At 40.9% G+C, this 26142-nt stretch overlaps 2 protein-coding genes and 1 long non-coding RNA gene across 5 annotated transcripts in view; 2 read left to right on the top strand and 1 right to left on the bottom strand.

Moving 5' to 3' along the window:
- The first annotated feature begins 785 nt into the window (after positions 1 to 785).
- LOC311587391 lies at positions 786 to 3194 on the top strand. Its single transcript, XR_014775843.1, has 2 exons — positions 786 to 2330; positions 2362 to 3194. It is a non-coding gene; the product is annotated as an uncharacterized lncRNA (long non-coding RNA).
- A 632-nt stretch (positions 3195 to 3826) lies between these two features.
- On the bottom strand, positions 3827 to 26105 carry MARCHF5 (membrane associated ring-CH-type finger 5). Of its 3 annotated transcripts, none has more exons than XM_084763991.1 (6): positions 25772 to 26105; positions 20012 to 20214; positions 12469 to 12644; positions 5504 to 5687; positions 5179 to 5345; positions 3827 to 4582 (listed from the first exon to the last, which is right to left on the bottom strand). In XM_084763991.1, exons 1-6 carry the CDS (start codon positions 25804 to 25806, stop codon positions 4466 to 4468), a joined length of 882 nt encoding a protein of 293 aa, XP_084620117.1. In that variant the 5' UTR covers positions 25807 to 26105; the 3' UTR covers positions 3827 to 4465. The 3 variants fall into 3 exon arrangements, with proteins under 3 accessions (XP_084620117.1, XP_084620119.1, XP_084620118.1); XM_084763993.1 differs by having other exon boundaries at positions 12514 to 12644; positions 25772 to 26098; XM_084763992.1 differs by lacking the exon at positions 25772 to 26105 and adding an exon at positions 23554 to 23579.
- Positions 26030 to 26142, top strand: part of CPEB3 (cytoplasmic polyadenylation element binding protein 3) — a 204876-nt gene continuing 204763 nt past the window's right edge. Inside the window, exon 1 of the mRNA XM_084763887.1 lies at positions 26030 to 26134. The gene's annotated coding sequence lies outside the window, so the exon portion shown is untranslated. The remainder of the gene's footprint in view (positions 26135 to 26142) is intronic.

The following is a 26142-nucleotide window of genomic DNA, read 5'->3' on the forward strand; positions in this document are numbered from 1 at the left end:
TCAACTCACAGGAAGAAAGCATGTCAGGCCTGGGGAGAAGCTGGAAGTAGCCAAGTGCTTGCTTTGAAAACATGAGTGAGCTGAGTTCACACCCGCTGCACCCGTGCAAAAAGCCAGGTACAATGTGTCGCTGTAACCCTAGTGGGTCTAGGGCTTTCTGGCCAGCCAGCCTAGCTGACCAGTTAAATGAGACACAAAACATTAAAGTGGAGAATTGAGGAAGACACATGATGTTGACCTCAGCCTTCTACATGGTGACTCCTGGCCTCCACATGAAAGCATACTTCCCTACACGCACACAAACACACATAGAACTGAGGAATACTTTATTAAGGGAATGCTTTTATTAATGCAGTTATTATTAGAGAATGTTTATATAAACTTTTATATTAAAGAATGCTTATATATTCTTTCTAGAAGCAGGAATTCTAGTGCTGGAATTAAGTAGTAAACAAACAAAAAACAAAAACAAAAAACCAAAAAACCACGCAAACACCCTCATGGGTCTTGTGGTATCAGTGTTATGCCTCTAACTCAAAGCAGGCTTGTCCACCATTTTACTCCAGGACAGTACCTGGGGCATGCAGGTGGTCAGCAAAGTTGTCTTAACCACAAATGCTTGAAAGCTTCATGAGTGTAAACAGTCCCAGGGGTTCTAAGGATTGCAGGAAGAGATACACCATTAGAATAGACTTTGAAATTAGGTAAGTTTAATTATATATATATATTTGAGCTAGAGTTTTATATAGCCTAAGTTGGCCACAAACTCTCGCTATGTAGCCAAAGATAACCTTGAACTGATCCTCTTGTCTCTATTCTTGAGTGCTGGGATTATAGGCATGTGATACCACACCTGGCTTATGTATAACCAGGACTGAACTCCCAACTTCCTGTACTCTAGAGGAGTAAGCTATAGTTTAAAACTCCAGGGCTGGTGAGACAGCTTTCCCACATTGACGTCCTGAGCTCAATTCCCCAGGCCCACATGATGGAAGGAAATGACTCTGAAAAGTTGTCCTCTGAACACACACACACACACACACACACACACGATGAATAAAAATATCAGAAGAAAAAAAAATCCTTATTTTTTGTTTTTCAAAACAGGGTTTCTCTGTGTAGCCCTGGCTGTCCTGGAACTCTCTTTGTAAACCAGGCTGGCCTCAAACTCACAGAGATCTGCCTGCCTCGGCCTCCAGAGTGCTGGGATCAAAGGCGTGCACTACCACACCTGGCTTCATAAAAAAATTTAAAAGGGGGCTTGAGATGGTTCACGGGTAAAGGTGCTTTACTGCTCTTGCAGAAGACTCAGGTTCAGTTCTCAGCACACACATCTAGTGGCTCACAATCACATGTACTCCATCTCCTGAGAATCTGTTGCTCTCTTCTGGACTCTGGGCATTTGCACTCAATATGCACACACCTACACACAGAGACATTTAATTAAAAATAAATCTTTAGCCGGGTGGTGGTGGTGCACAACTTTAATCCCAGCACTTGGGACACAGAGTTCGAGCCCAGCCTGGTCTACAAATAAGAGTCCAGGACAGTTAGGGCTCTGTTACATAGAGAAACCCTGTCTTGAAAAAGCAAAAACAAAACAAAACAAAATCTTTAAAACTTAGAAAATAACCAAACTTTAATGTTATAGTAAGTCTCATGAGGATCTTGGTAACCATGACGTCAAAAAAGTTATATAGGTACAGAATTAATTTTAGGGTTGGTTCAATAGACAAAGTACACTTAGACAGCATAAAAATTCTTTATTCAACCTAATCCAGCCAGTATTGAGCTTTCTATATTAAAAACAAGATATTAAAAAAAATACAGCAGAATTAGCAAGACAGTGACTAATAAAGTCACTAAAATTAATTATATATTCTTCAATCATTTGATAAGTATGTAATGAATATTTCCAGCCACTTGGAGTTAAATTCTACAATAGAATTTTACTAATCACTGAATTTTATTTAAAAAACAAACAAAAAGGTTTAAAACAGTGACATTTCTAGAAGTAACAAAAACAATATGAAAATAAATTGGAGAATAGTAAACTCATATATGCCTAGTCTGTGCTGTCTGTCCTTGATGCCCTCTGCCTTATCCTAGAGTGAGACTAACAGTCTTTAGGAGCTACTGAGGCATAAAGCACCTGTCCTTTCTCAGCTAATCCTAGAAATTGTCTAAGTGTTACTTGCATTTTAGAGATGAAAATAACTGTGGCTGAGCAGCCACCTGGCCAAGGTTATACACCAGAGTTATTAAGTCTTGAACTGGGTTCTCAACACAATCCATCCAGCTTTAAGTTTGCTCATCATCTTTGTTGCTTTGTGGTTGGGTGGCCGGCCACCTTCCAGGGAGGACTGGCAAGTGGTATTTCCTTGGGCTAAGGCTCCTTAGATGTAAAACTATTCAAATGCTGGGCTAGTGCTCACTGTGGTCTGCAGGCACTTGTGGTTCCCTCCCCTTAGCTGCCCCCAAGGGATAAGAACTGTTTCTTTGCCTTCATGGGCCCTGATGCCAGTCCACCCAAGCAGCCACTCCCCATCTTGGACATTAAAGTAGTACACAGGGAATTGAGTGCTTGCGTAAAACTGTAAAAGCTGCTCAATTTAACAAAATTATCTAGGCAATGTTGAATATATCTTTTCACACTGAAAATTACAGAAGTCAATATATTTCATAATTACAGTTAACATCTAAGTTATTTTTATATATAACCAGAGTTCCTATTTTCTCTTCACAACAGCAGCAGCATTAAGGTTAACTCAGCCAAATTGTCCCTTATACCCTAGATAATTACAACTCTGGATTTTCAAGTCATTCCCACAGATGCCATAAAACTCAAAATTGAGATATCCAACCTAGAGAAAGAGATCAGTCTTTACTAAAATCAGTATGAATTATTTACAATCGAATGTAGCGCAACCTGTATTTGTTACACTCCTAAAGAGAAGTATTCATTTCTCAGTAAGGGGGGACATTTATTATCATGCAGCATATACTGTGAACAGTATCTTTTTTGAACTTTAAAAATTTCATTTTAAGCCAGGCATGGTGGTGCACGCCTTGAATCCCAGCACTGGGGAGGCAGAGGCAGGAGGATCACTGTGATTTCAAGGCCAGCCTGGTCTACAAAGTGAACCCAGGACAGCCAGGACTACCCAGAGAAACCCGGTCTCAAAAAACTAAAAGATTATTAAGGAGAGAGTCCCCTTAATATGACAAAAAATTAAAATCTAAAAGGAGAGCTGGTGATGTAATTCAATTGGTAATAAATACACAGCATGCTTACGGCCCTGGGTTCAGTCCTCAGCATCAAGTTAAAAACAGCAGGGGTAAGCTGGGGACAGTTAAGCCAAACCCACTCATTAAAGACTTGTTTTCATAATTACCCCACTGATCTTCAGTGTGGCTCACTCACTGCTCGTTCTGTCTTGTGCACCACTCTATCCCAGAGCACCCTGCACAGTTGCTGGGTAATGGGAAGCGATTAACAAATACATGAATAACTGAATCTGTGAAAAGCAGTAATTTTATTATCATTTTTTGCAAGTTGTTCTCTGCTTAAACTAACTGGCATCTCTGATTTCTAGAAATACAAATTTAAAAACATTAAATGATAAAGGGTCTTCTATCTCATTTCTGGTATCCCTATCCTCTCCTTCCCTTCTTCCTACCTTCTCTTTCTAAGCAACCCCCAACACACACACACACACACACACACACACACACACACACACACACACGCACGCACACGCGCACACACACACGCACACACACACCCCTACATGAGTCAAAATTATACTATGAACTATGAGATGTCAACATTGCATAAATAAAGTTTAATAGTGAAAAAGTGATCTGGAAGCCCTGGAAACTGACTCTACACATTGGAGATGTTACATGGGTTAAGGAAAAGGCAAGAAAATCTCTTTTGTTCAGATAATTATTTCAATGCTGACATACATTTTTTGGTTTGTTATTTATTCAGAACTAATTTACATTTCCTCATATAACATAGGCTCCTGTTTAACATGTAATCAAATCACGTCAGTGAGAAAAGTCCTCACAGTACCTTCATCAAGTGGCTGTTTCTAAGAAAACACTGAACATGAGTATATACAAAAGAGGCGGCAGAATAGAACAGCATGTCCACTTTTAATATTTGTACAGTTTTATCTTTACATTTTTGTCTGGAAAAATATGAACAAATCCAGGTTCACCATGCTAAGATAATGGTTCAGCCGACTGCCGTAAAAGTAGTACATACAAATTACAAAGTTGAATCGTATCCTTAGGTTCCGTGATTACTGAGAGGATTTCCCCTGCCCTACGTGCTTTATTATATTTCTTAAAAATATAGGAGCAGTAGCTTATCACAAGTCTCCACTAGTGCATTAATGATGGAACAACACAACAGACTCGTCAGGATGAGAGGCCTCAGAACAACCAGAAGTCAGTTTTATGCTTCTTCTTGCTCTGGATAATTTAGGATTTTGCGGTGTGCCTGACGTAAATATTGCTGCTGTTTGAAGTAAACCTTAAATGCTCCTTTTATGGCAACAAAAGCAATTCCACCCTAAAATAAAAAGGGAAATTAATTTTTTTTATAATGCAGGCTTAGAGAAACAAGAAAAAGAACTTTTACATTAATCACACAAGACAAAGGCTTTGATGGCAAATAAATCCTGACAACTGCAAGTGAAACATTCTCTTCTAGGAGGGGCAGAGATAGAGAAATAAACAGACACTTCACTTCAAGTAGCAGAGGAAGAGCCTCCTTCCCCCTTTCTCACTGTCAGCAGCTTTCCTCCCAGGGACGTCTACATTCTGACAGAACGGAGAGTCCCAGGGCACTCTGTGGACTGCGACAGAGGAGGGCAAGTAGAATGACAGGCAACAGCATGAGCCAGTTTCATCTCACTTGTTTATTTATGATGCTGGTACTGGGGACTGGACCCAGAGCATATTCCAGAACAGACAGTTCCTACAGAGAGGGTCCGGAAGGCTAGACTGGCAGCAGTCGGACCTCAAGCTAAGATGATGGTGGGGTTGGTGGGGGACAGGACAGGGGTCTACATAGAGCTCCTACAGAACATCTCTCTCCCTTTAAAGAAATTCAGTTCACTCTTGTCTGTATACCACCTGAAACAAGTAATATTAAATCCATCTTACCAAGATTGTCCTTTGTAAATTTGAATTAACACTACTGAACATCAGTTTACCAACTATTGTTGCAATCGTAGGAAAGACAAGGGCTCCACACAAAATTCGAGTAGCAGAGACATGATCTGCTAAAGGATTAGCTTCAGCTGGAATTCGAGGAACAGGACAACCAATCCCTAGAGGTTGGGAAAAGCATCACATTAGAGCTAAGTCTTAGCAATAGCCACCCCCAGACCCTCAAAAAGCTTTAAACTTAAAAACTTAAAATCATGTGATGGTTCTTCTAAATGTCAACTCAACATGTACTTTATATAGGCACAATTCAGGACCTTACCTGGAAATATACTGTTCAAAATTTGTAGTTTATTTGAGTATTTGCGCCAGAGTCTAAGAACATAGTCCTCCCAGCGAATCATTTTGCCTAGAATCAGCATGACAGGAATAGTAGGAAGTCCAATCAAAAGAAATAAAGGGTCGGCTCGCTCCATAACATCCAGCCCTTCTTTATGGCCTACAACCTGTGAAGCAGACAGCATTTGCTAGTTATTTTCTTATCTAAAGCAGTGGTATATATTCAGCTCATTTTGTAAGAAATGCTTAATTTAAAAAACAAAAGCTTTTTAAAAAAAGCCTGAAAACTATTAGCCTTGATTTGTATTAAAAAAAATAATCCTGGGGCTGGAGAGCGGCTCAGCGGTTAAGAGCACTGGCTGCTCCTACAGCAGATGCAGGTTCATTCTTAGCACCCATGTGGCAGCTCACAACCACCCACACCTCCAGTTCCCGGAGAGCTGACCAGCTGTTCTGGCCTCTGGGAACACATAGGTGGTGCACATACACTCCCACAGGCAGGCATAGGCACGCACACACACACACACACACACACACACACACTCACACACACACATACACACACACACACACACACACACACACACACACACACACACACAATCTCCAACATTAAAAAAATAAGTAAGAAAGAAAGAAAAGAAAATCACCCATAGTGCACGCCTTTAGTCCCAGTACTCAGAACACCAAGGCAGGTAGATGTCTGTGACTGTGATATATCAGCCATGGTTACATACTGAGACCCTGTCTCAAATCAAACAAAATACAAATCACTATCTATCTAAGGGAAGTGGTGGGAAAATTTTCCAAGCTATTTCATTTAATGTTGGAATAAAATAACTCTACAAAATGGCTGACTGCATTGATTACATCTCAGTAGAGTCAAGAAGGGACATCTGAGTTTTGTTGTTATTTAATTTTGTGAGACAAGGTCTCACTGTGTAGTTCTAGCTCGTCTGGAGCCCACTATGTAGATCAGGATAGCCCCAAACTCAAAGAGATCCACCTGCTTTTGCCTCTCCAGTGCTGAGATTAAAGGCACATGCTGCTTTTCAGCGTGATAGCCTACTTCCAGAAATTGGACAAAAGGATGACCACAAAGGGAAACAGGAAAGGCACCTGCTCTATGTTCTTTAGACCATTTAGGAAACATGGAATTGTTCCTTTGGCCACATTACATTTGATTTTACAAGAAGGGTGATACGTAGACATCAAGGGAATGGGCACTGTTCAAAAAGGAACTCCTTGCAAAACTAGAAGTTTACAACAACATCACCTAGCATACTGTGGGCATCTCTATAAACAAGCAAGTGAAGGTAAGATTCCTGCTAAGAGGATTATTGTGGGCACTGAGCACTTAAGAATCTAAGAGCTGAGACAGCTTCCTACAACAGGCAGGGAAAGAAAGCACTCAGGAAGAGAAAGGCACCTGGGTTCAGCTCAGACAGCAGCCTGCTCCACCCAGGGAGGCACACTTGTGATGACTAATGGAAAGGAGCCTTAGATGCCGGAGTCCTTTCTCTGTGGATCTGTGGCGGAATGTAAAAAAATAAAGAACCTAGACTGTAAAGTATTTTTCATTAAAAACAAAAACAAAAACAAAAACAAAAACAAAGCACACACCAGTGTTTAGGGTGGAACATGTGTTGTTATTTCCATTCCTTTCTTAATCAGTAGCTCTGGAACTGGGATAATTTTAGATCCCATTTTTAAGAGCACTGACTGCTCTTCCAGAGGCCCTGAGTTCAATTCCCAGCAACCATATGATGGCTCATAATCATCTAAAATGTGATTTGCTGTCTTCTTCTAGCCTGCAGGTGTACATGCAGGCAGAGCACTGTATACATAATAATAAATATATCTTTAAAAAAAAAGGAGGAAAAAAGAAAATACTTCAGTGTTTTTGGAGGTTATTTTCACAGTAGAGGCAGGGCCTAAGGTTGTGCCTTTGCGATGTGACACAGGACAAATAAATCCCCTAAATCAGTAAACTAACAGTAAGTTTATCTATGGCACAGCATTGTCTTTAGAGTTGAAATGTATCAATGCTTAGAAGGTATTCATTCCAGTGCTGAGGAAGTTAATAACATGCTGTCCTTTCAATAAAAATGGAGTAGAGGATGGGAGATGTTCAGTGGATAGAGGAACTTACAGAGAGGACTACACAACCTGAGTTTTTTGGGTTTTTTCGAGACAGGGTTTCTCTGTAATAGCCTTGGCTTTCCTGGAACTCAGACATGCACCTGCCTCTGCCTTCCAGAGTGCTGGGATTACAGGCTTGCACCACTACACCCCACTTAGATGCCCTGAGTTTGATCACATGATTATACAAGGTGACAAGAGAACTGACTCCCAAAAGCTGTCATCTGACCTCCACAAGGAAATAGGCCTATACAGAAAGAAAAATTAGGTGGATATAGCTGTGTGTACTTCTACCGTGTTCTTTATTCTGTTCCATTGGTCTATATGTCTGTTTTTGTGCCAGTATCATACTATGGCTCTGTAGTAAGTTTGGAATCCGTTTTGTTTTGCTTTGAGATAGGATCTTAACCACGCAATTCTTGCTGGCCTGGAACTCTGAGAATGCTGAGATTAAAGGCATGGACCACTTCATTTGGCTGAGCCCAGTGCAGTGATATACCCAGCATTGCTTTCTGCTTAGCATTGCTTTGCCTATGAGGGTCTTTAGCGCTTATGAATTTTAGGATTGTCTCTTCTAGTTCTGTGAAGACACTGGAACTTTGATGCAGATTATTTTGAATCTACAGTTTGGTTTTGATAACAGACATCTATATAACATGAATCCTGCCAATCCATGGATAAGGGAGGTCTTTCTATCTTCTCGCATTAAAAATTTTTTAAAAATGTGTCTGAGTGTGTCTGAACATGTGTACTTGGTGTCTGTAAAGAGGATGTTAGGTCCCTGGAACTAGAGTTACAGAGTTGTGAGATACCATGTGGGTGCTGGGAATGGAACCCAGTCCTTTGAAAGAGCAGCATATTAGTCACTGAGCCATCTAGACTCTAGCCCTTAATGTTTTCTTTAGAATAATGTTCCAAAATATTCTATTTTTCTAATCGCTAAATGGGCTAATCAACTGAATATAGTTCTCAAAGGAAGAAACACAAATGGCCAATAGGTATTAATATTTGAAAAGCTGTTCAACATTGTTAGACACCAGGGAAATGAAAATCAAAACTTCTGGGACTCTGTCCCATCCCAGTCAGAATGACCAACTGAGACAATGATAAAGGGGGGGAGGGAGGGTGTGGGAGAGAGGAACCCTCATACTTGGCTACTAAGAATATAACCTAGTACAGCTGCTGTAGAATCTTTATGAAAACTCCACAAAAAACTAAAAATCCAGAACCATCTAACCCAAATACACACTCCTCTTGGTTGTACACCCAAAGACCCTTAGATCCACCAACACATAGATGCAGTAGTTAGTTTAAAAGCATGGCCTCATAAATGTTTACTAGTAGGCTATAGTTATTATGGCAGTATTTTCTAAGCCACAACCAATCAATATAAGACACTGATACCTGTTTTTGTTTTTTTCAAGACAGGGTTTCTTGGTGTAGCCCTGGCTGTGAGACCTGTTGTATTTTAAAACAGCCTTGGTTCACCTGGGGCAAGGCAGACAGTAATCCCCTAAACTACCTTCCGTATCTCTCAGCCCCCATGCCATGCCATCTGTTTCTAATAATTTCTACTTGGGCTACCTCCTATCCATAATCCATAAGTACTTGCTAATGTTTTCCATCTCCTCCATCCAGACTGATCTGGCCATGTGCTCTCTCCTCCTAACTCATCACTGAGGTGCTATTTCCTCTTTCTGTACCTGTGTCCTCAAAAAAACTCCATTTAACCCGACTACACTACTCTTGGTTATATGTCTAAAGGACCTTTAGATCCATCAGCACAAGTGTGGATAAAGTAAATGTGGTGTACATAAACAATAGAATTTTATTCAGCCACACATATGCACAAAATGACAATGACAAGAAAATGAACAACTGGCAACTGTTATGTTAAACAAACCAAACCAAATATATAAAACAAAACTGCATGTTTTCCATCTTAGGTAGAATCTAGATTTGAGTTTGTATATACTGCATGTGTTTTTGTTATGAAATTAAAAAGGGAGCTGTGAGAGGGTCTTATAAGAGGGTAGAAGTGATGAGGAGGCCGATAGAACATCCATGTGACAGGAAACTAGGAAAGGCCTCCTTGGAGGGAAGAAGAGATTCATCAAGGAGGGCAAGAGGGGAGGGGAAAGGTAGTGGGGAAGTGGGCTAAGAAAGAACAAAATATGGTGTATATGTGTAAAAATGCATAAGGAAACCTGTTATTTGTACACTATTTTTTTTAAAATTAGGATTTTGTTAAGTGGTGCCACAAAGCTGTAATCTCAACACTTTGGAGGCTAAAGTAGGAGAATAAGGCGTTCAAGTAAAAAGACCTTGTTTAAAAAAGTAAAAAGGCAGCTGGGTGGTGGTGGCACACACCCTTAATCCCAGCACTCGGGAGGCAGAGGCAGGTGGATCACTGTGAGTTTGAGGCCACCCTGGTCTATAAGCAAGGCTAGGACAGCCAAGGCCACAAAGAGAAACCCTATCTAGGAAAAAAACAAAAACAAAAACAACAACAACAACAAAAGGGCAGCTGGGCATGGTGTGAATGCCTTTAATCTCAACACTCTGGAGGCGATCATTGTGAGTTCCAGGCCAGCCTGGTCTACACAGTGAGTCCAGGACAGTCAGGGCTACACAGAGAAACACTGTCTTGAAAACCCAAAAACAAAACAAAAAATAAAAATAAAAAGGCCGGTGAGTGAGGTACTTGATCTGATTTGAAGGTGGCAAAGGCAGGTGTATCTGAGTTCGAGGCCAGTCTGGTCTAGAACAGCCATGAGTACATAATAGAGAGACCCTGACTCAAAACATAAACAGCACTGGCCCTTACCAAGCCCAGCACGTGGGAGGCAGTGGTAAGTAGATCTCTGTGGGTTCAAGGCCAGCCACGACTATATAGTGAAACTTTATCTCAAAACAAACACTCAACAAACACAAAAAGCAAGTGAAGAATCTCATTTAAATCCTGTAACTAAAGACTGGAGACACGGGAAAGAACAGTGATCTGGCTGGTGATTTGTATGAACTTCAGAATTATCACTGAAAAGAGTAGATGTAAGGCCCTGTAAGACGTCAAATCTCAGGGAAGGACGAGTGTGTAGCTCAGCTGGTGCACCATATAAACTGGGTATTGTGGCTGTATTAGCTATTTTGAGTTGTGATTAAATGACAACAAAAGCAACTTAGGGTTTCTTAGCTCACAGGTTGAGAACACAGTTCAGCATAGTGGGAAAGGCGTGCTGACAGGAGTCTGAGGCAGCTGGGTGCAAGGTGGCCCACAGGCAGGAGGCAGAGAAAATGAGTAATATTCTGCTCATTTTCTCCTTTTAACACTGTCCAAAACCCCACCTCATGGAATAGTGTTGCCCACACTGAGGGTGTATGTACAGACCTCAATTAGCCTAATCTAGATAATTCCTCCCAGAAATGTCCAGAGATTTGTATTTTAGTGACTAGTTCCCGTTAAGTCCACAATCAACACTAACCACTGCTGCAGCATAAGGTTGTACACTGCTACCATTTGGTAAGGTAAAGACAGGGAGTTCAGAAGTTCAATGCAAACCCTGGGCTACAAATCAAACTGGAGGCAACCCTGGCTATACACTATCTTGTCCATGTGTGACTAATGTTGATTGTGGACCTGACATAAACTAGTCTTGCACCCCGACACACACGGTTAAAAAAAAACAAGGAAGAAAAGAAAACAACCCCCCATAAATAATGTTGATTTATTGGGGGGCATACTCCCCATCAAATATGCTCAGATAACTGTTTCTAAAGATGCTGCTAGAAATAAAGATAAAGGCATTGTATGGGATAACAGAATATCCAGAACAATGTGAAGTAATAGTAGTGCCCTTCCTGTCTTGCTTCTGATCTTCAAGCTACATTTACAGGATTTTCCCCCCATGAAAACTATGCTTACATACCCATATACACATGCTTAGGCAGGTAAAGATGCCCTTCCGATAGTCTTAAGTCACGGAGTACCTATCTGCTGTTCCAGGCAATCACTCATTCCTGAAGTAAATGTTTCAAGTAAAGCGGTACACAGCTAATATACAATACATACTTGTAGCTTGTGTTTCCTTGCTTATATGATATTAATACTTCCACTCTATGAATTCAAATTATTTAAAATTTCAAGTACCAGATCAAGACTTTTCTTATAACAGCAACTATAAATTCCCTTTACTGAGTTAAAAATGTTTATGGAGTTCTGCGCTTGATAAATATTTACATAATTATATAACTGCTTTCTAGATTTTCATTTATGTATACCTTGTTTAAATATAAAGACTGAAGCCTATCTAAAAATAGAAACAGAATGGATAACAAACTGCTGTAATTTTATGCACAGAATGCTATGTAGATGGCTACAGTGTTGTGAAAAGATCAAGATTCATTATGAAAAAGATTGCAGTTTAATATGGAATTTGCTGTAGTGGCTACCTGAGGGAATGATGGGGGATCCAGGCAAATGAGGACCGGAGGAGGAAAACTTTTCACTAGAGCACTGTGTATGACACTTTATTTACTGTGTGTGCATATCAGGGGAGGGACATGCTACAGCTCCTATGTGGAGTTCAGAGGACAACTTCTTTTGGGAGTCAGTTCTCTCCCTCTTTGTCATGTGAGTGTTGGGGGACTGAATTTGGGTCATCAGGCTTTGTGGCAAGTGTCTCTACCCTAAGCCATCTTGTCGGCTCTAGTCTATTTTTTATATAACTTCTGATTCTTGAATCATGATAGCATCATTACTTATTTAAAACAATACATTTTAAAACTCCTAGCAAATATTTACTAGACCTTCACATGAAAAGTAGTATCACTGAATAGAGGAGAATGGTGAACCTGCATCACTGTCACTGCTCCGTAAGTCACAGCTGTCCAATAGATAGATCCAACCATTATTCCTGCCGCAGCAAAAGGGCAAGCTTTTGAGATCAGTCTATCTGCAAGATCCAAGACGTAAACGACTGGACCTACAACATGAAGAGAGAAAAGTTTCAACACAAAGTGGGGTTTTAAAATGACTTCTTCAATATTTTCTATAGCTAAAACATTTTTATCAAGTTAGATGTTCTAAAAATAGTTGTTAAACAAGTTTTTTTTTTAGATTAAAAAAATTTTCAATCATAGGTGTGTGTGTGTGTGTGAGAGGGAGAGAGAGAGAGGGAGAGAGAGAGAGAGAGAGGGAGAGGGAGAGAGAGAGAGGGAGAGAACACATGCCACATGCACATGGATGCTAGAGGTGTCAGGTTCCCTGATGGAACTGGAGTCCTATGGGCTGTGAGCCACTTGGTGTGGGTGCCGGGAACTGGGAAGAGCAAGCAACACCATGTTCTTAACTACTGAGCCATCTCTCCAGCCTCCAGTTGGAAATTTGATGGGAATTCAGATTTGAAGAGTTTAGAATTTCTCCATCATTTGCATGAATGAATTATAGCAAACAACTTGTTCAAACTTGTCTTTATTATTGACCCTATAATTAGAGCTTTAAATACAGTTGCTTTGGATGAAGGGAACAGTTTTCACACCCCCACCCTTAGTTGTTTGAGACAGGGTTTCACTGCCTCCATTGTCCTGGACTCACACTACAGATGAGGCTGGCTTTAAACTCATAGAGATTAGCCTGCCTCTGGCTTCCCAGTGCTGGGATTAAAGGCGTGCGACACCACTGAATGGCTCACTTATATCTCTTAATCACACTGCAAAGTGAAAGGGTTATTTTAGCTTGTTTTTTCAAATAGTTGCTAGGAACCATTAAGTCTTGGTGAACCTGGTAAAAAATAACATTTCTGGCCTTACTCATTTTGTCTTGGCACAGTGTATAAAAGTACTCATGCTGTTTTCTTTCTTTTTTTAGAGATTTATTTATTTAATGTATGAGTTTTTTGTCCACATGCGATGCATGTCTGTGTACCTGCAGAGGCCAGAAGAGGATGTTGGGTCCTCTAAAACTGGAATTACATATGGTTGTGAGCCTCTCTATAACTGCTGGGAATTGAATCCAGGGCAAGAACAGCAAATGCTGTTAGCCCCATGGCTATTTTCTTACAGCTACACAAGCCAATTTATTTTAGTTGATTTTAAATATACTATATTTAGTTGAAAATTATTTTCTAACAAGCTTTAAAAAATGATTATGATACTATCCAATAGCTACATGTGCCAATTATCAATTATATGCTTAGTGTTTTTGGAGGTATTTTACTTGCTATTAAGTCCAATTTATTTTAGCTCTAGAATTTTCCAGAGAAATAGAAGGGTCTTAGACTTGTCAAAGCAAAATCAAAGAACTGAACATCTAAATTTAACCAAAGGTATATGTATCTTGTTAGCTAAGCAACTTTATTTGTTGATTACCTCTATATAGAAACTGTTATTTAGATTATTTTCTTAAAAATGTATGAGCTCTTAGGGCCTAGAATCTAGAGAATGCTCTATACAAAAGCAGTTACCATAATTGTACAAAGAAATTAACATAATAATTTGGTGATAGAATAATTAAACATATAAGGAAAAATGTATATGATGAAGACCCTGATCAAAACTCCTCATTGACTTTAGAGCTAGCCAATGTAAGCAGAGATGACAGTGTGAAGTAGAGAGCATCAGGAGAAATGCTGAAGGCCTTAGGTTCCAATGTTGCTACGTATCATTGACAAGCTATAACTTAACATTTAAAATAATAAGCTATCTTTGGAGGTCAAAGAGATAAAATAAAGCTAATTTAGTGCTTACTAACTTTATAACCTCTGACAGCATTTCAGTGTTTTACAGGATTCCAAGTGCCATTGCTACAGGTATTATACGTAACATCTAATCTCAAAATATAGAACTTAACTATTAAAGTGAATTTGAGGCCAGCCTGGTCTACAAAGTAAGTCCAGGATAGCCAAGGCTACACAGAGAAACCCTGTCTCAAAAAACAAAACAAAACAAAACAAATAAAAAGATTCCACAGATGGAGCAGGACACAGTGTCACAGTCAAGGCTGTTAACACTGGGAACCCCTGTCTCAAAAAAAAAAAAACAAAACAAAATAAGATAAGATTCCATAGATGGTGGCACTCGAAGCTAGAACCATGGGCACATGATAAAAGCTCTGCATTTGCTGGGCGTGGTAGAGCATGCTTTTAACCCCAGACCTTTTAGCTTTTTTTTTTTTTTTTTTTTTTTTTTTAGACAGAGTTTCTTTGTATAGCCTTGGCTGCCCTAGACTCACTTTGTAGACTAGGCTGGGCTCGAACTCAGATATCTGCCTGCCTCTGCCTCCCAAGTGCTGGAATTATAAGGTGCGCACCACCACCGCCTAGCTCTGCCAGGACACCTTTCTACCATGTGGGTCCAAGAATGAACTAAGACAGGCAGGCTTGGGGTGTCCTAATCTGATGAATCTTTTCACCATCTACCTAAAGACATTATTTTTTTTAAGAGACAGGATCTTACTGTGCAGTCCAGGCTGGCCTGGAACTTACTAAGTAGATTGGGCTGGTCTTGAACTCACAAAGATTTGCCTGCCTCGTCTCCCCAGTACTGGAACTAAAAGTGTACACCAGCCTCCTAATCTTTTGATCCTTCCTGTGCTACTACTCCATTTTCTTGCTTACTCTGAATAAAATACTCAAAACACTTGCCTACTTTTTACTTAATTTTTCATGAATCTATTCTACATAAGCTGTTCCTGGGTATCACTGACAACCTCCGCACATCTAAACTCAGTGGTCTAATCTTAGTACCACTTATTTATCTTCTCAGCTATCTATGACACATTTTCTTTCTCACATATGGTTGGTTCTTGCATTTCCAGTACATATTTGTTTTATTTTTCCAGAACATATTTTATCATTCACTTTTCAGTTTCTTTTGCTGATTCTTTCTTTACTTCAATTAAGTTCCCTCTGCCAGTACCACATCATACTTCCTACTTACTTTGCTGTATTTTTTTCCTAAAGCATTTTTATCACGGAACATACTTTACTCATCTCATCTATTTCCACTTACTAGAACAATGGTTCGAGAACCACAGCCCCATGGCCAGATCTATTTTTGTGACCAAAGTTTTACTGAAAAATGGCCAGATGCAAAGTTTGAAAAACACTTATTTATATAGGTACTTATAGAAGAGATATGCTTACTTCTGTATTGAAACACAAGCTTGCAAGAGAAAAAGATATGATTTTATTGATACATCCCAAATTCCTATGATTCCCAAGTATTTGTTTAACTTAACTGTCTCTTGAGGTATGTACAGTAATTGAAACTACCTTCTAGTGGACTGAAGGGATATATTCATATAAAAAAAAAATCACATGTACTTGGGTGACAATATAATTCCTAAAAGGCAACCTATAAATATTTTTATTTATTAGATCATGGAAGACAGCCTAGATGTCTGGATTCTTTTTCTCTCTCCTTTCCTTTTATTGGTCTTTTTTTGAGACAGGATTTCTCTGAATAGCACTGACTGTCCTGGACTCTCTTTGTAGACCAGGCTGGCCTCGAACTCACAGCAATTTACCTGCCTCTGCCTCCCTGAGTGCTGGGATTAAAGATGTGTGCCACCATGCCCAGCTGGATTGTTTTTCTAATAGACTGCAAAAAATCGTTAACAAAATATCCTCAACTTTCTTGATGAGTCATCTGGTGGGATTTTTTGGGTACAAAACTCCCAAACCCTTATACTTATTTTTTGAAAATTTTGTGTCTGTCTCCTGGTTATATGTAAAACACATGTATGGTAAAATTAAGGAACGGTCTGAGCTACTTAATTCTAAATTTTTTTTTTTTACTTTGCCCAAACCTTTCATTTCTTCCAGACAGACTAGTTCAAGAAGAATAAATACTTAGTATTAAACACACCATTATGATAAAGTGGCAGCCAGGAGATATTTTTATGAGCTAAAGATTGTCTAAGGCCAAGTATTTTGTTAAAAACAATCACTGAAATCCTCTGAATGATAATCCCCAACACAGTGTGCCAATCAAGAATCTTGGTGCAGTTGCCTCATGACCAAGGATCATAATTTTAGGAACAGAGCTCCAGATTACAACTCAAAGAGCTATGGGGGGGGGGCACAAAATCCTAGCTCTTGAAAACTCCTATCCTTATAGGAAAGAGAAAGCATGAATCCATGCTCAATTCAGGTTAGGTGCGGGCAGAAGGGCCTCAATGTTTTAGAAAGGCTGGATTCGTTTTCCAGCACTGGTTAGTGGTTAAACCCAGGACTTCATGAGTGCTAAGTGTTTCACCACTAGGCTACATCCCCAGGTACATTGTTCATAAAACTAAACTTTCAATGGCTTGGTGGGCTTGACCAAATACTCTTTCAAAAGTATTATATTTACACAATGGATGACAATTGAGGCTTTGAGTAAACACCAATTTTTAGAAATCTAATAATTTAAAGGGTACTAGAGAAGCTTATAACTAAAAGGAATTTATTATGAATTTTCTAACATATTATTTTTATAAAGACAGGAAAAACTATCCTAATATTCTCAGTAAATTCAAGTTTTTGCATTTCAAACGGAAACTATTTGGTAAACATGTTAGGCTACTCAAAACGAAGTACACAGTTCACACTGCTACTGCAGGGATTCAGATTCAGGTTGGGCTGGGTGTAGTGCCACATACCTGCAAACTGTGGACTTTCACCCAAAGGCTAAGGCTCAATGATTTTTAAAGATTTATTTATTTTTTAAAAAAAAGTTTCATGTGTGTGTATGTGCAATGAGTATGGGTGTCTGAGGAGGTCAGAAGAGGGTATCAAATCTTCTGGAGCTCAAGTAAGAAGTGGCTGTCAGTTGTCCAATGTAGGTTCTGGACCCCACACAGTTTCTCCACAGCCAAGAGCAGTCAGTCAGCACACCTGACCACTGAGCCATCTCTCTACTCATCTATTTTCTTCTTCTTCCTCCTCCTCCTCCTTTTTTTTTTTTTTTTTTTTTTTTTTTGGTATAGTCCTGGCTGTCCTAGACTCACCTGTGACCAGGCTGGGCTCAAACTCAGAGATCTCCCTGCCTCTGCCTTCCGAGTGAAGGGATTAAAGGCATGCGCCACCATGCCCCGCTTCTTTTTTTCTGTAAATAAGAGTCTCACCACATAGCTATGGCTGCCTGGAACTCACTATGTAGAGTCTAGGCTGGCCTTGAATACATAGGTATACACCTTCCTGTCCCTTGATGTTTACAGTGTTCTAAAATAGTTTTGCACTTATAATGAAAGCAGCTTAGGTTATTTTTTTTTCCTTTGTGACAGTCTCACTGTATAGCTCAAGCAAGTCCTTTTTTTTTTTTTAATTAGTCAATTCATTTCATGTACATTGGTGTTTTGCCTGCACATATGTCTGTGTGAAAGTGGCGGATCCCCTGGAACAGGAGTTACAGACAGTTGTGAGCTGCCATGTGGGTGCTGCTAATTGAGCCCAGATCTTCTGGAAGAGCAGCCAGTGCTCTGAACCGTTTAGCCATCTCTCCAGCCCTCAGGCCAGCCTTGAACACCCTATATAACCTTAGGTGGCCTTGAACTCTAAATCCTCTGGTCTTCTCTCCCAAATGTACAGATATGTACCAGCCAGTTCATTTAAAAAAAATGTTTATTAAAAATCAGTAATGCATATGAACATTCCTCATGTGGACCACAAATCCCAAATATCCACAAATACTACTTTCTTCACTATGCAACTTGCCGTTCACGAAAGCTGTTATTTCTTCTTACCCATGAAAACAACGGACATCTTCTATAGCCACCTCATCTTGTACTAGAAAAGCACTTCATTATCTACATTCCTATAGTATGAATAGCATTGACCAAGAACAATGAATCTAATAATTTCCTTTTTTTTTTCATGATACCTACTCGCCTCTAAAATCTCTTTTTGATTGCCCCATGCCTCTTAGTTATAGTTAAGGATAATATTAAAAATATTTTTAAAAAAATCATGGTGTACATTCCAAACAAGAATGACACTAGCTCAGAAACATATGAACAGGGTGATACTTTTTTTCAGGTTAGTCCTATTCTCAAAGACTTTTGGTTATTTTCATGTCTAGCGATTCCCAGAAAAAGAGATAGATTTCCTGAAAGATAATATAAACTGGATTCTCAAAATGAAGTTAACTTTATTGGCTCAGAGGGAGAGCACTTGCCTAGCACAGCAAAGACCCAGAGTTCAGTGCCTAGCAATGCCAAAACCAAAACTTCAATTTTCCTATTTTTGTTTCTTAATGAAGAATTAAGGAATATTAGAACACTCAGCACTGCCTTTAACCACCTGTCTCCAAAGAAAAGATGCTCTTTAAGGGTCTCCCTCCTCCCTCCATTTTTTGGAGACAGAGCTTCTCTATGCTATCTTGACTATCCTGGACTCTGTAGACCAGGCTGGCCTGGAACTCACAGGGATCCGCCTGTTTTCTGCCACCCAAGTGCTGGGATTAAGGCGTGTACCACATGCATGCTCTGGTCCCCCTTTTTATTTAATGTGTATGCAATCTCAGGTGTAAACTAAGAAACTCCATCTACCTCATTTGAGACAGGGTCTCTCACTGGCCAGATCAACTAACATAAGACTGTCTGGGCACCGAGCCCCAGGGATTATCCTGCTTCTGCCTCTTCGGCTCTAGGATTACTTGTGTTCTGAGAACTGAACTCAGGTCCCATGCGTTCCAGGCAAACACTTTACTGACTAAGCTTATCACTAAACCAGCTCTGTATCATAGCTCTCTTGTTGGGTTATATCCACAGTTAGGAGTGCAAGTCTTTTCCTTCTCGACTACAAATAGTTAATATATTGACAAACAGGCAAGTCTGGGGACTTGTTCAGGGCATTGTAAACTGTTTGACATTTAGATAGAGAAAATATAGAAATTCACAAAAGCAAAGACATGAGATTACTTAAAAATAAATCTGAGAGGCTGGAGATTAAAGAGCACTGACTGGTCATGTAGAAGAACTGGGATCAGTTCCCAGCACCTACGTGGTGACTTACAACCAGCTTCAGGGGATCCTGTGCCCTCTTTTTGACCTCCTTGAGCAGCAAACATGCACATAGAACACACACATACATGTAGGCAAAAAATTCATACACATAAAAAATAAAATAAATCAACTTATCAACCTACCAACCAACCAGAGAGCTGGGTGTTGTGGCTTAGAGCTATAATGGCAGCAATTGGGGAGGGTGAGGCAGGAGGACTGTCATGAGTTCCAGGCTAGCCTGGGATACAGAGTGAGACTTTATCTCAAGTCCCCACTTCTTCCCCTCAAAATTAAAAAAAAAAAAAATCGTATGTATATATGTATTAACAGCAAACATGTCTGTGTTGTTCTTAAAGCAGTCCTTACCCAACTTCGGAAACACTATTAAGTACTCAGCGTTGCACTGGGGACATGCCACTCTGGCTGTGCTGTTTCCTCTTTGCTTTTCATCTACCCAGCGTTGCAGACAAGCCTGGTGAACCCACTTAGTAGATCCTCTGCACCTGCATGGTCTCACCCATTCCGCTGTTCTATCATCTTCATCAGTGGCAAAACACACCCAGCAACTTCTGTAAATTAAAGAGAAATGTTTACCTTTGGGGTTCCAGCCCTCAGCTCATGGGATGGAACTGTTCTGCATGACGGCATAACTTCTGTCCTACAGTAAAAGAACACAGAGCCCAACCAACCAATCTATTCCTAGTGGAGCTTTTCCTCTGAACTTTGTTTTTATCCATTTTGAGGGGTGGGGGGTAATTCTGACTGGTGAACTAAAGTACAGAAACAGTTTTCAATTATCTTTTGTTTTCTAAGACCTCTTGAACTTAGGAAAACAAAGTTTTTGTGATTTCATACATAGCCCCCTCCCTTCCCAAGCCAGGGACACAAATATACCAGACAGAATGTTCTGAGCCACATTCCCAGACCACACAACTTCCTATTTATCTGTTTATTTATATTTTATGTATATGGTTGTTTTGCCTGCATATTTGTCTCTGTAGCATGTGCATGTAACTGGAGTTACAGACCGCTCTGAGCCATGTGGGTGCTGGGTTGAACCAGGGTCCTCTGAAAGAGTAGTCAGTGCTCTTAACCACTGAGCCATCTTTCCAGCCCCAGACCATTACATTTTCAACTGAGGAGAAACAAGCAGCTTTAAAAAAGCTCACCCATTTCTCTTCATGGTAAAGTATGGCTATAGGAAGAAAAAGTTATTATAACAATTTCTTTTCTGTCTCTTGTGGGTTTTGTTTGTTTTACTTTTTGTTTTTTGAGACAGTGCTTCACATGGCTTAGGCTAGCCTTGAATTCTTAACTCTCTTGCCTCAAACATCCCAAGTGCTAGGATTACAGGCATTTATCATCATGCCCTACTCAATAGTAACAACACTGAGTAGAGTGAGGTGGCTTACTCCTCCTACCTTTGCACTTGGGAGGCAAAGGAAGGAGAATTCTGAACTCAGGCCAGCCTCAACTACAAAGCAACACCACCTTGCAGGGGACCCTGGGTTCAATACCCACCACGATCACAAGTAGAATTACTTCTCTTTTTTCGGATTAAATACTTATTTTATTTCAAGTATGGATGTTTCAAGCTTATCATGTTTATATTAAAATAATTCAAAAAAATAAATAAAATAATTCTATTTTGCTCAGTGGTAGCGGCACATACCTTCAATCCCAAAACCCAGGAGGCAGAGATAGGCAAGATCTCTGTGAGTTCGAGGCCAGCCTGCAAGTTCCAGGACAGCCAGGGCTACACAGAAAAACTGTCATGAAAAACAAAAACAAACAAAAATAATCTATTTTTAGAACTATATTATAAAGAACCTACAGGTAAAATTCATGCAACAAAATCAAATAGGCCCAAAGTCTATATTACAAAGAACTTTTAAAGGACCCTTATAGTTTGGTCATAGTCTACAATATATGCTGTTGGCTTTAAGTAATTTAAACCAAGGAAAGTAAAACCTCGGAGAAGGGACCACTACTGCACAAATGGAGAGAAATCCCATAAACTGAAGTCTCAGCATCCAGTCAAACATGGCCCTCAAATATCTGAGTTCCCCACTTTCTTTCCTGGCTTCTTTACTCAAAGCCATATTATCTGTATATATGTAATGAAATGGGGGTACAGTATACAAAGGTAAGGATGGGTAAAAATTAGGGGATAAGGAAGGATAGAAAAAAAGTAATTGATACTATTTTTCTAGTTCTTTCATGGGTTCTTCCTCCAACAAGTTTTTGGTGATAAATAAGTATATACAAAGTATTCAATAGTGAAAGTGTAAAACCCAATACAAAGCTTCAGTGTCAAAAATGACTATTCTAGATAATTCTATTGAGTAGTTAATTTAAATGGGACAGTGGCACATGTGTGCAGTTCAGCAATGTGGCTGAGACAAGTCCAAGTGGGAGACTACCCTAAGCAGTATAGAACTCAGCCTCTAAAACTAAAACTAACCCCCTGCGGCCCCCCCCCCCCCCGTAAAACCAACCAACCAACCAAAAACCTTTTTTTTTTTTTAAAGCAAGGGTCTTATTATATGGATGAGGCCTATGTGGCCTCCTGAGCAATGAATGGGCTTAAGGGCATGTACCACTAAGCCTTTAATCTAAACTAAGCACTTTTAAGGGCACTTCATGAAGTCTAATTTTTCTTGCATAATTATACTGAATTCCCAATTCCTTTTTGTTACTCTTTATGTTTGTTTGTTGAGACAGAGTTTCTCTGTGTAGCTGTCCTGGACTCACTTTGTAGACTGGGCTGACCTTTAACTCACAGAGATCTACTTGCCTCTGCCTCCCTGAGTGCTGGCATTAAAGGCGTGTGCCATGCACTCAGTGTTACCTTTTTTTTTTTTCCTTCAGACAAGGTCTCATGTAGTTTAAGTTAGCTCAAATACTTTGTGCAATTGAGGATAAGTGAACTTCTGAACCTTATGCCTCTACCATACATACACTGGAGATGCATTGTGGATTTGTGCATATTTGTCAAAAACACTCTACCAATTGAGCCACATCTCCAGGCAATTACACAAATTTTGATAATGATTTAGCTCAAAGAGAACCCCCCTTTCTGCCATTAAAATTTGTGTAAGTGGGAACAACTTCTAATTAAAGCTTTTCAGTAGTTAGATAATTGGTTTCTATCAGAACAACTGGCTTAATATGCACAGTGGGAAAGGTTGTCTGTATGGTCAGGTACTACAAGTGGATGTGTTCCCACCCCCTGAGGAACAACAAGGACCTCAAGTAAACACTTTCAATTAAAACAAGGGTGGGCTGGGCGGTGGCACACGCCATTAATCCCAGCACTGGGAGGCAGAGGCTGGCAGATCTGTGTGTGTTCAAGGCTAGTCTGGTCTACAAAGTTGAGTCCAGGACAGGTAAGGCTACACAGAGAAACCCTGTCTCAAAAATCCAAAACCAAACAAAGAACAAGGGAAAAACCTGGCAATATACTTTAGTGGGTAAAAGAACTTGTTACAACGCCTGGCCACCTAACTCTACTTCATTAAAAAAAAAATTACCATGGTAGAATATTCGAAACATAAAACTCACCACTTTAACCATTTTATAATTCAATGAAAGTATATTTACCTAGGATGACTAACACTTCTGCTAAGACTGCAATTGCTAAGTGTATTAGCAAATAGGTAGCTGAGATGTTAGTATAAATATGTATTTATCACAAAGGTAATTTTCTAAGTATACCTGTCTACTTGTCAAACTGAACATATATTTTGGCAACAAATAAAGGCATAATACCTAAAATGCCCTGTGTTCTCTTAAGGTTTTTATTTGGCTAACAGAACACATAAGTAGCTAAGTAAGGTTTAATATATCAAAACAATTATCAGTGGAAAGTAAGGTATGGAAATGTGGTTCAGTGGTACAGTGCTTACCTAGCATGCATGAAGCCCTGGGTTCAATTCCCAGCACTTCATAAACTGAGTATGGTGGAGGCAGGAATAGTTGTATAGTCATCTTCCTCATAGATTATATATAAGCATAGGTTTGTTTTTCCTCTATATTTTATAATGAAAACTTTCCAGCTTTCTAAAAAAATTCAGAAGGAGGGGAAAAGAATGTAAGAGTTGGGAGATGAGGTGTGCTATGAAATTTCCTCTTCTGACCTTGTATTCATGAACCTACAGCAGCTGTGGTTACCTGTATAAGACATACACAAGATGGGGCCTGTCAACATTGCATCAGGGATGGAGGAGGGACTCAGAAGCCATGTGCCCAAGCCTGGAACTTGGGACAACGGCTACTGGAGAAGGGGAGAGTTCATTTAGTGGTGTGACAACTGGTAACTTGCCCATGCTTCTGTAAATAACATGGACCCAAGCTTACGCAAGCAATCATAACTAAATTCAGTGGAATGCACAAGCACACGCAACACACAGACGTGAAAGCAGGAGGGGGACTTGGGACAATAATGGAAAATGACCAATGTAAGTTAGACATTATAATGAAAAACAAACGGCCTGTAAAATGAAGGGCTTCTCTTGGTTGAGGTTCTAGCCATTAATTACTGAGGGGTTGGGGTGGGATACAAAGATCCATCAGGGAAGGCAAGAAGTTACTCATATTTTATCCTAAATCCTAGGACTGGTCTTGGTATTTAGTAGCTAGAACTGATGAACTTGTCACTCTGCATGTACATCTAGACATTTCTGTAAAGGACAGCCAAAATTCCCACATGTCTGTAACTGCATCACTAGCACTCACTGGCTTTTATGGACACCTCTAAAGAATATGTGAAAAGCCAAGACAACATCTAGACATAGGGCTTTTCTAACAGTCACCACATAAAACTGAAAGCAGAATGTCATCTGAGCAAATAATTAACTATGCAATACCAGAACGGACTGTCAGCTGACCGGAATCAATGTGGCAGGCAGTACTCTCCTGGGCTTTTTAGCATGTCACATCTAGTCAAGTAGGATACATTATAACGCACGGAAACCCCGGCAAGAGACCAGACTCCTAGACAAACGAGAAACTGACAAGTTCACTACTCTAACAGATTACCTCCTAAGTGTCAAGCCCAGTCCCAGGATTTAGGACAAAATATGAGGAGTAACTTCTTGCCTCCCCGGCTGGATCTTTGTATCCTTCCCCCACCCCCACCAGTTAATGGCTAGAACCTCAATCAAGGGAAGCCCTTCATTTAACAACTTAGAAAGCTGGATCTTCCCTCTGCATAAAGCGTACCACCTGCGGGACACGGTGGCCAGTTGGTGGCCAGTTAGCGTACTTAGAGTCGCAAGCAACCACAAACAGTATGAATTAGTTTAAACAGTTGGGCGGAACCTAGGAAGCTGCTGCCTAGGAGAAAAGGTTGATTTAATTAAGCCTCCAAAACCCCACTGGCTGCAATTTAAACAGCAGAGGGCGGTACAGTAGACTTCTCAAAAGAGTTTTACTGGCTGGAGACCCCCCACGCCCTCCCAAGGAACAGGCACCAGTACAGGCCAAAGTGTTTCTGGGACTCAAGAAGATTGTCAAGTGGCGCTACGTGTTCAGTGTTGCATGCGTGTGGCTGTTTTCCATAACCTCTACTCTAGTGTGACCGACCGTTAAGGCTCCCTTGTGGATATTCTTGACCTTACGGTTTGGGGGTGGGGACAGGATGGGGGTTGGACGGAGAAACGAAACCCAGGCTTAAAAGAAAAAAAAAAAAAAAAAAAGGATACCTACCCTTGCATTGTGGAAGTGCAAGGGGATCGCTCTCCAGAAGATAATCGGGTTCTTCCCAGTGGCATCGCTGCCAAACCCTTTACAATACAGTGGGGGGGGGGGGGGGGCGGAGGAGGGGAGAAAAAGAAACTAATTCTATGGGTTAACAATAGCGCCTCTTCACCCCCAAAACAGGCTTTCGGCCGAAGTAGAGCTCGCTCCTTTAAGTAAGTTTCTAAGTCTACGACACAGGCCGCTCGCCCGGTCTGGCCTCCGGTGCCATCTCCAAACTCAGAGCCCCCCGTCTCCCGCCCCCGGGGCGGTGGAACTCTCGGCGGACGCCAGGATCCGCGCTCTCCGGGGCCTCGAGGCCAGCATGGGCAGGCCCAGGACGAAGGCCGGCGGTTCCCGGCTCCCACCCCCCGCCGCTGCTCCTACCTGTCCAGCATCTGTTGAAGGGCTTGGTCCGGCATCTTCCGCGGAGCCGGCGAGCTCGGCCCTCGCCCGCAGCCCCGCTCAGGGCCAGGCCCCGGGACAATAGCACTGAGAGACGGCGGAGTAGGCCTCAGTCCCTCGGCGGCCGCGGCTCGACCACACAGCCTCCCGGCGAGGCTCCGAGAGGTCCGCGGCGGCGGTGCGCGGCCGGCGGGCGTCCGCAGGGGGCGGCGGGGAGCGAGGAGGAGGAGCCTGGGGCCGGGGGGCGGCGGTCACGGCCCGGGTTCCTGCCGGTCCGCCCAGGGTTCCGGTCCATGGACCGCCGGGGCGCCGAGCTGCTGCCGGCGGAGGAGCTACCTCTGTGAGGTAAGAGT

The sequence above is a fragment of the Acomys minous genome (assembly GCF_964271855.1).
Source record: "Acomys minous genome assembly, chromosome: 2".
NCBI lineage: Eukaryota > Metazoa > Chordata > Mammalia > Rodentia > Muridae > Acomys > Acomys minous.